Here is a 14406-nt window from a genome sequence, read left to right as displayed (position 1 = left end):
GGGGGAGGGGCAGGGAGACACAGAATCCAAAGCAGGCCCCAAGCTGTCAGCACAGAGCCCGACGTGGGACTTGAACTCATGAAACCGCAAGATCATGACCTGAGCATAGTCGGATGCTTCACCAACTCAGCCACCCAGGCGCCCCTATATGTTATTTTTAAGAGAGTGTCTCTCTTGGGCAGAACGGGCCTGCAGCTTCCCAGCCCACTGCTGTCTTTGTCTGCTTGGGCTGCCGTGACAGAATAGCACGGACTGGCTAGTTGAAACGACAGACATTGGTTTCTCCCAGTTCTGGAGCCCAGCAGTCTGACGTCGGGGTGCGGGCGTGGTCGGGTTCTGGCGGGAGCTCTCTTCCGGGCTTGCGCACAGCCGCCGCCTTCTCTCTGTGCTCTCACCTGGTGGAGGGAGAGCAGAGTCTGGGCTCTTCCTCTTCTTCTTACTTATCGAAATCACTTATCAAAACACTATTCTGTATTTTAATCGCATCTAGTATTCAGTCTTAAGTCAGATGTTTAAATATGTATAATAAAATCATATTGCTTGAAGACATACCTTTTACATCATTTCATTCCGTATAAAAAGTAGCTGTTTTAAAATATCACCATTTATGACTTGTGCCAGGTTTTTAACAATGAAAAGAAGGAACCCACACTCCCAGAAACAGATGTGGTGGAGATATGATCAAATGAACAGGAACCGAAAGGTAAGTAGCAGCCTTTTCATTTTTATAGCACAGATTCTATATAGTTTTTTAAATGTCATTTTCATTTGAATAGGCTTTCTTTTTTTGTAGCCATTTTTCTTCTCATTAGTTTTGGCATCTGCTTACAGTGACGATGACTTTAATATACCAACATCAGTGGAAGAAGAAGCCACATTTGTCAAACACGTCTACACGTTTCCACCCATATAGTACAATGGCTTGAAAAGGTTCCCCCTTCCCACCCGTTGCCCTCCTCCTACTTTATATTATTTAGCTTCTAAGTGGGCATGAGACAAAAATGAGTTGGGTGGTACAAATAAAACGTATTAATAGCATGTATTATTATTTGTAAGTAGGCTCCACACCCAGTGGGGGGCTTGAACTCCTGGCCCTGAGATCCAGAGTCACATGCTCCACCGACTGAGCTAACCAGATGCCCCGGTAGCATATGTTATCTTAAAACAATCTTGTACAAGCATCGAATTCCCAGGGCATTGTCTTTATTTTATTTATAACTTACTCAAGTGCTATGAATAACAGATTTAACTGACTGAATCAATATACAGCAGTTCTTGTAACTATTTTCCTGGAAACTTCCATCTTTAATACCAAACTCATGTGTTTGACCTAAGTATTTAAGTGAAAAGTTCTCTTGAGTAGATGGAGTTCTTACATGAGCTACCTAATACTTATTCCTACACATGCCACTCTGGTACCTTCCCAGTACCTCTTCACCTATAGCAAAACACAGGGTAGCTTAGATGGCAATGTGATATAATGTAAACTGTACCAGTCTGAGTCAGAGAGACATCGTGTCCTGGCTAATCTACGTACTAGCTATGTGTATGACCTTGAACAAGTCCCTTCCCCTGCTCTCCGTATCAGTTTTCTTTCCCCTATAAATAAGATTAGAATGAAGGACGTCGACAGGATATCTAAAGAGATCTAAGTGGTACGGTGAAGTGACTAATGACAAAGCCTTTTACTCACATGTGAATGGAATCATATTTCTACCACTTCCTACCAGTCTAATCAATTTCAAGATACACATGCTTTTGTCAGTTTTAATATCGCCGAAATCAGGAAGTACGTTACATTCACTATGGTATATCATAGTTAAATTGAGAAGCTTAAAAACTTTTTCAGCGCGCCTGGGTGGCTCAGTCAGCTGAGTGTGTGACTCTTGATTTCGGCTCAGGTCATGATCCCAGCGTCATGGGATCCAACATGCATCAGGCTCCACGCTGAGCGTACAGCTTGCTTAAGGTTCTCTCTCTCACTTCCTCTGCCCTGCTCCCCTGCGCGCTCTCTCCCTCAAATAAATAAATAAATAAATAAATGCCTTTTCAGTGATAGGCAAAATAACAGTACGTTTTATAATCATGGTATCTTGGATTTGATGAAGTATAGTAGCTGAGGAACCCTAGGCAAGTCCCTTTGAGCTTGTTTTCTCAGCTATAAAATGGCAAGAATATTGATCTTATAGGCTGTTGTGATGATTAATTGAAATATATGTTAACATTTAGGATAGAGGTGGGATTATGGTGAGCATTCTATAAATTGGAGTTATTATTTTATTATTACTATGATGATCATATCAAATTATTTATTATAATTATAAAATGTTCATTATGGCCATATAGATATGGTTACTTTAAAAATCAATGGCTTAAAAAAATTTTTTTTAACATTTATTCATTTTTGAGAGACAGATATGAGTGGAGGAGGGCAGAGAAAGAGGGAGACACAGAATCTGAAGCAGTCTCCAGGCTCCAAGCTGTTAGCCCAGAGCCCGACACAGGGCCCGAACTCACGAACCGCGAGATCTTGACCTGAGCCAAAGTTGGCCACTTAACCACCCAGGTGCCTTCCATGGGTTTTTAAAAGTCTTTACATTCTGGGGCACCTGGGTGGCTCAGTCGGTTAAGCATCTGACTCTTGATTTCAGCTCAGATCATGATCTCACAGTCATGAGACTGAGCCCTGCATCAGACTCTGTGCTGGGCATGGAGGCTGCTTGGGATTCTCTCTCTCCCTTTCCCTCTCCCCCCTTGCTTTCATGCTCTCTCTCTCTCAAAATAAATAAATAAAAGTCTTTACATTCTAATTAATTTCGTAGAATCGATAGGTAGATAGATAGATACATACATACATACATACATATTCAAGAGATTTTCAGTGTGAAATAAAACTTCCCCTTGAGAATATAGGGGCAAATATGAACATTTTTTTGAAATGTTTTATTTATTTATAGGAGAGAGAGAGAGAGAGACAGCGTGAGCAGGGGAGGGTCAGAGAGAGAGGGAGTCACAGACTCTGAAACAGGCTCTAGGCTCTGAGCTGGCAGTCAGCACAGAGCCCGACGCGGGGCTTGAACCCATGAACCGCGAGATCATGACCTAAGCGAAAGTCGGACGCTTAACCGACTAAGCCACCCAGGCGCCCCAAATATGAACATTTTTAAAATAGGAACAAAATCTCTAATAGGCTTCCACATGGATACAGCTACAACCTCATAAGTGTTTCTGTTTGCCATTCGTTTCTTGAATCTGACTTCAGTTCCTAGCATTCTAACAAATATTTTTAGTACTGCTTTGTGGTCAAAGTCAATGTTCTTTTCTTAGTCTTTTCTTTCTCCACTTCCTTGTAGTATTTCATTTCTTATTTGACACCTTTGAGCTCTTATTACATGCCAGAAATGTGCTATGTACTTGGGAAAGAAAGAAAAGGAAGGAAGGAAAGAAAGAAAGAGAGACAAGGAAGGAAGGGAGAGAAGGAAAGAATGAGGGAGGGAGACAGACACACACACACACACACACACACACACACACACACACACAGAAGCATGGCAAAAATACTTAGCGGTGGGCCCAAGGTACAAACCAGCTAAGGAAATCATCTGAGGGGAGAGAGTTGAATTGTAGAGGCTGAGTAGAAGTAAGCAAAGCAGAAGAGATGCGAAAGGCATTCCAGCCAGAGGAAACGACATGATTAAAGTTACAGAAGTGGGGCGCCTGGGTGGCTCAGTCGGTTGAGCATCTGACTCTTAATTTCGGTTCAGGTCATGATCTCAGAGTTATGGGATTGAGCCCCGCAGCAGGCTCTGTGCTGAGTGTGGAACCTACTTAAGATTCTCTCTCTCTCCCTCTCTCTCTGCACCTCTCCCCAACTTTCTAGAAAAAACTAAAGTTACAGAAGTGAAACAAAGCATGGCATGTTTGGTAAACTGCAATTAGCTTGGTGTGACCAGACTGCAGTAGTTTTCTAACTTTGTACTGCAGAGTTCGAGGGGTTTTGAAGAGGTGCCTTAGGAGCCCACGAAGGCAGTTTTGCTTTTCAGTATTTTGCAATCCTGGGATACCAAGTTTGAAAAATCACCGAGCCCAAGTGTAATGTGTGTGGGCAGAGCTGATGAGAGGTGAGTGTGAAGAGGTAGTGTGTCAGGAGACAGTCATGCTGGAGTATGGATTTTATATCGAGGGCCGTGTAGAAGTATGGAAAGACCTTAAGGAAGGAACTGGCATTGACCAATTTATCGTTAGAAATAATCGCATGTAATCTCAAATACCTTTCTTAACAATAGTTTCAAGTTCCAATTCCTGTTCCTTTCCCCCCATTTCATTGTATTCTCTTTTCTTCTACTTTGGCTTCATCCATCTCAAATTCAGGGCTGCCGTCAGTAAGTAGCATGTTTCCATGTAAACACTAAGATGTGCTTCCAGCCTAAACATGAACTTTCCAATAAAAGGCTATTTGATCTGTACCCATTAACTTTGAAGAATACCTGCATGTGTTAACGGTGCTTTTTTTTTTTAAAGTTTTTATTTATTTTTGAGAGAGAGAGAGAGAGAGACAGCATGAACAGGGGAGGGTCAGAGAGAAAGGGAGACACAGAATCCGAAGCAGGCTCCAGGCTCTGAGCTGTCAGCACAGAGCGCGACGCAGGGCTTGAACCCACGAACCGTGAGATCATGACCTGAGCCGAAGTCAGATGCTTAACCGACTGAGCCACCCAGGCGCCCCCTATTTTTAATTTTTTGAGGAAACTCCATACTGTTTTCCAGAGTGGCTGCACCAGTTTGCATTCCCAGCAGCAGCGCAAAAGAGATCCTCTTCCTTCTCATCCTCACCAACATCTGTTTTTGCCTGAGTCATTAGTTTTAGCCATTCTGACAGGTGTGAGGTGGTATCTCATTGTGGTTTTGATTTGTATTTCCCTGATAGTGAGTGATGTTGAGTGTCTTTTCCTGCCTGCATCTGTTAGCCATCTGGATGTCTTCTTTGGAAAAGTGTCTGTTTGTGTCTTTTGCTCACACTTCTTCACTGGATTATTTGTTTTTTGTGTGTTGAGTGTGATAACTTCCTTATAGATTTTGGATACTAACCCTTTATCTGATAGGTCATTTGCAAATATCTTCTCCCATTCCATCCGTTGCCTTTTAGTTTCATTGACCGTTTCCTTCGCTGTACAAAAGTTTTTATCTTGATGACGTCCCAATAGCTCATTTTTGCTTTTATTTCCCTTGCCTCCGGAGACATGTCAAGTAAGAAGTTGCTGGGGCACCTGGGTGGCTCAGACGGTTAAGCGTCCGACTTCGGCTCAAGTCATGATCTCACGGTTCGTGGGTTCGAGCCCTGCGTCAGGCTCTGTGCTGACAGCTCCGAACCTGGAGCCTGCTTCAGATTCTGTGTCTCCCTCTCTCTCTGACCATCCCTTGCTCACGCTTTCTCTCTCTCTCAGAAATAAATAAAACATTTTAAAAATTAAAAAAAAAAAGAAGTTGCTGTGGCCGAGGTCAAAGAAGTTGCTGCCTCTTTTCTCCTGTAGGATTTAGGCGTTTCATCCATTTTGAGTTTATTTTTGTGTATGGTGTAAGAAAATGGTCCTGGTTCATTCTTCTGCATGTCACTATCCAGTTTTCCCAGCACCATTTGCTGAAGAGACTGTTTTTTTCCATTGGATACTCTTTCCTGCTTTGTGGAAGATTAGTTGGCCATATATTTGTGAGTCCATTTCTGGGATCTCTGTTCTACTCCACCAATCTATGTGTCTGTTTTTGTTGCCAGTACCATACTGTCTTGATGGTTACAGCTTTGTAATACAGCTTGAAGTCTGTAACTGTAACATCTCCAGCTTTGGTTTTCTTTTTCAGGGTTGCTTTGGCTATTCGGGGGCTCTTCTGGTTCCGTACAAATTTTGGGATCATTTGTTCTAGCTCTGGGAAGACTGCTGTTGGTATTTTGATTGGGACTGCATTGAATGTATAGATTGCTTTGGGTAGTATCGACATTTTAACAATATTTGTTCTTCCAGTTCATGAGCATGGAATGTCTTTCCATTTCTTTGTGTCTCCTTCAGTTTCTTTCATAGGCTTTCTATAGTTTTCAGCATACAGATCTTTTACCTCTTTGGTTAGGTTTACTCCTAGGTATCTTATGGTTTTGGGTGCAATTGTAAATGGAATTGATTCCTTGATTTCTCTTTCTGCTGCTTCATTATTGGTGTATAGGAATGTAGCTGATCTCTGTACGTTGATTTTAGATCCTGTGACTGCTGAATTCACATATCAGTTCTAGCAGTTTTTCGGTGGAATCTTTCTGGTTTTCCACTTTAGAGTATCATGTCATCTGTGAAAAGTGAAAGTTCGACTTCTTCCTTGCCAATTTGGATGTCTTTTTGTTGTCTGATTGCTGAGGCTAAGACTTCCAACACTATGTTGAATAACAGTGGTGAGAGTGGACATCCCTGTCGTATTCCTGATCTTATGGGGAAAGTTCTGTTTTTCCCCATTGGGGATGATATTAGCTGTGGGCCTTTCATATATGACCTTTGTGATGTTATGTTCCTTCTATCCCAACTTTCTTGAGGGCTATTATCAAGAAAGGATGCCTTATTTTGTCAAATGCTTTTTTTCCACGAAAGGATCATATGGCTCTTATCTTTCCTTTTATCAATGTGGCGTATCATGTTGATTGATTTGCAAATATTGAACCAGCCCTGAAGCCCAGGAATAAATCCCACTTGATCATGGTGAATAGTTCTTGTAATGTACTGTTGAATTCAATGTGCTAGTATATTGTTGAGAATTTTTGCATTCAGCCTCATCAGGGATACTGACCTGTAATTTTCCTTTTTAGTGGGGTCTTTGTCTGGTTTTAGCTATCTTTTTAAAAAAAAAGTTTAAGTAATCTCTACTCCCAACATGGAGCTTGAACTCACAACCCAAAAGTCAAGAGTTGCACAGTCTTTTGACTGAGCCAGCCAGGCACCCCCTATCTTAAATACAATCAGTATCACAAGTTTATTACGTAAAAATTATAAGGACACACTTTGTGGATTTTATCTACAGTTATTATCTTTCCTCTAGATCCAGGAAGTACTGTGGTATTTGACTTTTCCGAGTCCCCATTTCCTAATTTGTTATGTGAGGGGGTTGGACTGCTTCATCTCTAAGGACCCACTGGCTTTGACATTCTTGCAATTGTGAATAGGGGAGAAAAATCTGAAATTGAATGTTAGATGGAGGATCAAGCAAAGAGAATATTGTCACTGAAAATGTTAGTCAATTTAAAATAAAGAAAATAAGCATCTTGTGCTGAGTAAGGACGGCTTTTGCATAATTTGTTTCCACTTTTCCCATTTAGATGTCACTAGAAAATGGCCACAGATTCCGCGAAAATGATCGAAGACGTAAGAGGTAATTGCAGATAGACATCAGTACAATAGATTTCATTCTTCTTAGGAGAAAAGTGAAACAAAAACAAAGGTAACTTACAGGGGGAGGCTTCTAGAATGATCCTGAAGAATCCATACCAATTTATGTTAATAATCCTAATATTGAACCAGAAAATTCACGATTAAAACGGCCAGGCTTGATTTAGTGGTTATGCTTGAGATTTCCGGGTTTCCTGTCTCCTTAAAGTGGGTAGGAATTGCCACCCTGAAGAATTTGGTACCATGAAGAATTTTCATTATTTAATCTTAAGATTAAAACCCTCTGCTCCTTATAATATATACCAGACATACTAAGTAAATTTCAATGTTCCAAAGTCCTCAAGCATGGAGGACTTTGCCGGGTGAAATTGTCAGGTGCATTTGTGTAACCCTTCAGAACCACAGCCATGAAAGAAGGAGTCTTGTTACACTCCCTTTAAAATGGGCCTCACCACAGGCATCCACGGAAGGGCTCAAAGAGCTGTGGACATAGGAGCAGATTCATGGGAATAGATAGCATTTACCGAGTGCCTATTATGTGCTCGGCCCTGCACTAAGCAATCCCGTGAGGTTGGTATGAACATTTCCATGTTACAGATGCATAAAATAAGCTCCAGAGAGTATATTAACTTCCTTGAAGCAATACGACTAATAACATAACTCAGATTTTGAATAATGTATTCAGCATTGGTTTGTGTGGCTACGAAGCTGTGGGCTTTCTACTCTTGTATATTGTCCCTCCACAAGTACAAGTGGACGAGGTTAACTTGTTTAAAAGCCTAGCTTATTAGTTTTCTGTTGCTGCTTAACCAAATCACCACAAACCGCTGAAAACCATACTCCTGTATTATCTCAGAGTTCTGTAGCTTAGGCACCCAGGCATGCCGGGCTGGTTTTCTACCTAGGGCCTTGTGGGGCTGAAATCAGGCTGGCCCTGGGATGGACTCCTGTCTGGAGGCTCTGGGGAAGAATCTGCTTCCAACCTCTTTCTAGTTGTTCCTTGAGGCTGTAGGAGTGAGGTTTTCCATTTCCTTGCTGGTTATCAGTCAGGGGTCACTCTGTTTCTAGAGGGAGCCTGAATTCCTGTTCATGCGGCCCCTCCATCTTCAAACCAGCAACAGCATGTCATGTCCTTCTCCCTATTTCTTTCCCTCCCTCCCTCCCTCCCTCTCTTTCTTCCTTTCTTCCTTCCTTCCTTCCTTCCTTCCTTCCTTCCTTCCTTCCTTTCTTTCTTTCTTTCTTTCTTTCTTTCTTTCTTTCTTTCTTTTCTTTCTTTCTTTCTTTCTTTCTTTCTTTCTTTCTTTCTTTCTTTCTTTCTTTCTTTCTTTCTTCATTCATTCAAGATTTTTGTTTTAAAGTGATCTCTACACCCAACGTGGGGCTTGAACTCACAACCGGGAGATCAAGAGTCTCATGCTCTGGACGCCTGGGTGGCTCAGTCAGTTAAGCGTCTGGCTTCGGCTCAGGTCATGATCTCATGGTTCGTGGGTTCGAGCCCCGCGTCAGGCTCTGTGTTGGCAGCTCAGAGCCTGGAGCCTGTTTCAGATTCGGTGCCTCCCTCTCTCTCTGACTGTCCCTTGCTCATGCTGTCTCTCTCTCTCTCTCTCTCTCTCTCTCAGAAATAAATAAAAAACATTAAAAAATTTAAAAAAAAAAAAAAGAGTCTCATGCTCTACTGACAGAGCCAGCCAGGTGCCCCTCCTTCTTACTCTTTCTCCTCTCTTTTGCTTTTATCGTGTGATTAGATTAGGCCAGCCCAAATAAACGAGGATAATCTCCTTATTTGAAAGTCCACTGAGTTAACTACAAAATAAATAAGTAAAATTTAAAAATATAGTTCGTGGACCTGTAACTTGAATTACATGTATAAGGTCTCTTTTGCCAGATAAGGTAGTATATTCATGATGTGCTATCTCATCATAGTCACAGTTCTGATGTAATTCTTTGGGGAACTCTTTTTGGAATTCTGCCTGCCACATCTAGAATGTTATAATTATCTTCTTTTAAAGTTAACAATGTAAGGGCACCTGAGTGGCTCAGTCGGTTGTGCGTCCGACTTCGGCTCAGGTCATGGTCTCACCGTTCGTGAGTTTGAACCCCGTGTCAGGCTCTGTGCTGACAGCTCAGAGCCTGGAGCCTGCTTCGGATTCTGTGTTTCCTTCTCTCTCTGTGCCTCCCCTGCTCATGGTCTGTCTCTCTCTCTTTCTCTCTCTCTAAACTGAATAAACTTAAAAATAATTAACAGTGTAATATATTGTGTTCAGTAAATAAATAAAACATACATATTCTGTGGCATCCTGTTAAAGGAAAGAGAACATGTGTCTAAAAGTTAATTAGGAAACCAATATCTATTTAATTCCTCAGAGCAGTCTCTCTTTTTTCCAAGTCAAACCCTGGTCTCGGTCAATTGGGTCCCAGCAGGAGCAGTGTTTATAACCAGAAAAAAAAAGCTACAGTGAAAAAAAGACCTGACTTGTTTAAAACCACTGACTACAACAACTTAACTGACAATATCAAGATAACCCCATAGCAGTTAGGCTTTCATTATTCTCTGCCTCTTACAGAGGGTGACTACATATGGTCTCAATGTCTGTGTCCCCTCCCCCCAATATTCATATGTTGAAACCCTGATGCCCAGTGTGATGGCGTCAGGAGCAGGACCTTTGAGGGGTGATTAGATCACAAGGTTGGAGCCAGTGGGATTAGTGTTTTCATAAAAGAGACCCCACAGAGCTCCCTGGGCCCTTCCTCCGTGTGAGGACATAGCCGGAAGTTGGCAGTCTGTGATCCAGAAGAGAGCATTCATTAGAATCTGATCGTGCTGGCACCTTGATCTTGGACTTAGCAGCCTCCAGAACCACGAGAAAGAAATTTTTGTTGCTTATGAGCCATCCAGTGATTTTCTTATAGCAACCCAAACGGACAAAGACACTACAGGTGGCAAACATCTTCCCTTGAACTCTATAGCCACCCATTACAAAAAAATCTGTGCTGTTTATTTTCATGAAGAGCCGTTACGATAAGAACCAGATCTACCATCAGCCATTCAGGAGGCCCTAGGTAGAGGCCACATCTGCAGTGTGGCAGAATAAAAATTTTAGGATTGCCAGGCTGCTGCTTCTATCAATTTCTGTGTATCCACATGTTTCACCTACTTAAAAAAACCTTTTTTTAAGTTTATTTGAGAGAAAGAGAGAGAGAGAGAGCACAAGCAGGGGAGGGGCAAGGGAAGGGCGGGGTGGGGGAGAGAGAGAATCCCAAACAGGCTCCATGCTGTCAGTGGAGAACCCAATGCAGGACTGGAACTCAAGAACCGAACTGTAAGATCATGATCTGAGCTGAAAGCAGGAGTTGGACGCTTAATTGACTGAGCCACCTAGGTGCCTCCAGCTACTTTTTAAATAACTTTACTGAGGTATAATTTTCGTGCCATAAAGCCCATCCACTTAAAGTATACAATGCAATGGCTTGTAGTATATTAACAGAGTGTGTCACCATCACGATAATCTAATGTTAGAACATTTTCATTAGACCCTAAAGAAACTCCTTGTACCCATGAGTAGTCACTCCCCATTAACTCCCTTACCTCCCTCCCCACCCCAGCCCAAGGTGCCTACTAATCCATTTTCTTTATATGTAGAGGCTGTGGCTACTTTTGTTCCAAAATGCTTCTAGGTATGACCATACTGAAATAATAGCAAAGCTGCTTTGGCATTTAAGGGTAGAAAAACTCACTTCATGGTTTTGAAGTAACAATATAAAAAAGGCTAGATTAATGCATGCAAGTGATTTTGTTAGATGCTATGCAAACATTCCTGGATTCAGTACTTGGAATCTTAATGTTGATCCTGAAAGGAACTTTGAAGCTTCTTGAGTAAAACTTCTTCATTATGTAGCTGGTGGAAATGAGACCTAGAGAGGTTAAATTGAATGGCCCAAAGTTGCTCATCTAATTAATGCCTGTCAGATACGTTTTTAGTAAATATTATACTTAATTGACAGAAACATGAGACGTGCTGCTAAAGCTTTACTGCTAAGAAATAAAAATACTTCAACCAAGAATTCTCCACAGCAGTCCAAAGAAATAGAAGTGAAATTCAACTTTCAAGCAACCGGTCATCAGGTAAATGTAATAGAATTGCACCATAAGCTTTGCCCATGAGATGTTAAAGAATCCATGTGTAGTTTGAGGATATACAAGGGTTATCTTTTAGGTATAGGAAAAAAAAAGTGGCTAACCAAAGCCTATCTGGAGCCCTTTAATACACAAGAAGTTTCTTCCCTGTATTTCACTTTTGCTGAGGACACAAAGGTCAAGAAAATAAGCTGACCTCAATTACTCATTTTCAAAATGAACTTCAAGTCAGCCATGGATTTAGCCCAGTCTACTGTGAGTTCACATCTGTAGTGGCCTTAAGGCTCAACATGGTTCTCATTTTCTAAGGAGACACTGTATTTACCAGACTGTATACTACAGCAAAAACAAAAAGGCTAATGTATTTTTTTTTTAAGATTTTCACAGCAGAGATTGCAATCAGAAGAATTATCTGCCCACTTTTAGTTAGCAACAGGAGAAATTAACCAGAGCGCCCTGTTCTACTCATATTCTAATTAATTCGGTTCTGCATAAAAGCATATGACTCGGAATTGGAAAATGGGCGATATATAGTAATGGGTAGACTGCCTGTGCCTCAGAGCAGTATCAGTCTGGCTTCTGGTTTAGGTTTTGGGATGGTGTTAAAAGGCCCATTTCTTGAAAATGGAGAAAGAAATGTCGGCTCAGTGACAGTCTATATAAGGAAGAAACTGGAAGTCTTGGGAGATCTTTGATGTATCCCAGCTGGTTATAGACGAATAATACTAATTGGAGTCACTTAACCCGAGGGATGTCTTCACAACGCAGATTACCAAGTTGCTGGGCACAGTCGAGGCATTTAGTCTCCACTGCGTAGAAGCAAGCCTGACCCTCATCCCACTATGGAAGCTTACCCACTTACTCTCTGGCTAATAGTATGCTTTCTTCGTTACCTCTTCAATTAAACCCCTTTGATGACACTATTTAGCCTGTAAGAACCCAAGAGGTGGCCTCGGTGGTATACCACAGGTCAGGCAAAGTCTCATGTTTTTAGGGCCATCGAGAAGAGTGCTGTGTAGTTTCTTCAGACTCGCAGTCTGTCTCTGGTCACTCGCAGTCTTCTCCAGCTACCCCCCCTGTCCACTTTAATAACCAAGTTTCATGAGTATTTTTAAATATTACTCAACCGCTGAAACCATAGCTTTTCTTTCCTTTGCAGACGAAGCTTTCACTCAATGAAAGATTCTCTAAGCTGACAGAGAAGAAAGTACCAAAATCAGTTGTCAATTCTGAGGACCAAAAAGTCCTTCCCTCTTAAAGGTTTGCTGTTAACAGGGATATTGTAATGAGTTAATGCTCAAGGGTATACTTGCAGTGTTTAACTTTGTGCTACTCTTGTCAATGTATTTTTTCTTCCGTGTGCTTTGATGTGCATAACCTGTCAAAAGTGTTTACATAAGAGAAAACAATTTTTCCTTTGTTTGCATAAGAGAAAAAAAAGGTTACTTTGTTTGCATAAAAGAACCGAGAAATGAGTAAGAAGTGGGAAAGGTGATTTGGCATGAGAGATGTTAGGAAGACAGCTAGGTGTTCAGAATGACACACAATAGCAGAGAATTGTTTTTATTTTATTTTATTTTATTTTATTTTGCTTTATTTTATTTTATTTTTTGTTTTATTTTTTTATTTTTTTATTTTATTTTATTTTATTTTTTGTTTTCTTTGTTGAGCTCAAGAACCCACATGTGAATCCTAGAGAAAATATTTCAACAGTAGAGCAAGATTCTTGATAAGTATCTTTGAGAATGAAATATTCTCTGCTTCAAAAGTTAGTAAGATTGAATTCTACTCTTCATTAAGAGGATAAATTTGTATCCAAAGCTTTTCATTTTTGCTTTTGATATGAACTTATAAGAATTTCAAACTGTCCTACTGTAATTTTCTGTGAATGCATTAAGTTAATAAAGGTTAAATAGAAATGTGACTTTTTGCCTTTCCATTCTTACTTGGGGTCCAAAGTAATAATGATCCTGATACACACAGATTATCACAGTGTAATTTGGATGTCAACCGTGTCCAGCTAAGCCTGTTGTTACAATACATACAATACACTAAAAATACTGGTTCATTATTATGTGCTACTTACTTATGTAAGACTTTTAGCCTCATTTAATAAATCTTGTCCTCACATTTATGTTATTTGTGCAAGAAAAATGAAATGCACTATAGAAATATAGGAATAGTTGGATTCTAGTCTGACTCATTTATGCCGTTGTTTTCTGAACCCGATTAACAAATGGTTGAAACATTGAGTTGAAAACCAGAACCATTAACAGTTTGACTCAAGGTGTGTACACTTTCCTGTAGCTTTCCTCCCAGGTTCTAATCTTGAATATGGAGAATAACAATGTGCATAAAGCTTCGTAACCTAATTTGCAGCAAGTGATTTGGGAGGGAATGTTTCTTCAGATCACAAAAACAATACACATTCATTGAAGAAATTTTAGAAAACGCAAAATACCAAAAAAATCCCCACGTGCATAACAACTGTGATCTCTACCTCCATATTTATTTTGTTGACACGAAGATTTCTTCCACAGCAAAGCTTTCTTTCCACAGTATGTATCCAGTTTCCCATTGCTAGACATTCAGGCTGCATCTAGTTTGAGGTTTTGTACGTGAAACTTGTAACGACCATCCTTGGAGCTGTATCTTTGCCGTAGATCTCCAGTTTGTTCCATATGATTATTCTAGAAGTAGAATTGCTAGATAAGAGAGTACTTATTTAGACTGTTACACATATTGATAAATTGCTGTGCAGAACATGTGCAGAATATGAAAAGGCTTGTTTCCTCATACCCTCGTCAACAGAGAATGTGGGATAGATGTACTGTTTTCAGTGTCTTGCTTGCT

At 40.7% G+C, this 14406-nt stretch overlaps 1 protein-coding gene across 1 annotated transcript in view; it reads left to right on the top strand.

Moving 5' to 3' along the window:
• The window catches only part of LUZP4 (leucine zipper protein 4), a 77557-nt gene extending 64455 nt beyond the window's left edge, over positions 1 to 13102 (top strand). The window contains exons 8-11 of the mRNA XM_039256080.1: positions 622 to 703; positions 7349 to 7401; positions 11421 to 11541; positions 12713 to 13102. Coding sequence (XP_039112011.1) covers positions 622 to 703; positions 7349 to 7401; positions 11421 to 11541; positions 12713 to 12811 — 355 coding nt within the window. The 3' untranslated portion in view covers positions 12812 to 13102. The remainder of the gene's footprint in view (positions 1 to 621; positions 704 to 7348; positions 7402 to 11420; positions 11542 to 12712) is intronic.
• The last annotated feature ends 1304 nt before the right edge of the window (positions 13103 to 14406 follow it).

This window comes from Hyaena hyaena, unplaced genomic scaffold (genome assembly GCF_003009895.1).
Source record: "Hyaena hyaena isolate Hyena2069 unplaced genomic scaffold, ASM300989v1 scaffold_556, whole genome shotgun sequence".
Taxonomy (NCBI): domain Eukaryota; kingdom Metazoa; phylum Chordata; class Mammalia; order Carnivora; family Hyaenidae; genus Hyaena; species Hyaena hyaena.
Note: the sequence above shows the minus strand (reverse complement) of the source record. Positions and strands in the feature narration are given on the sequence as shown.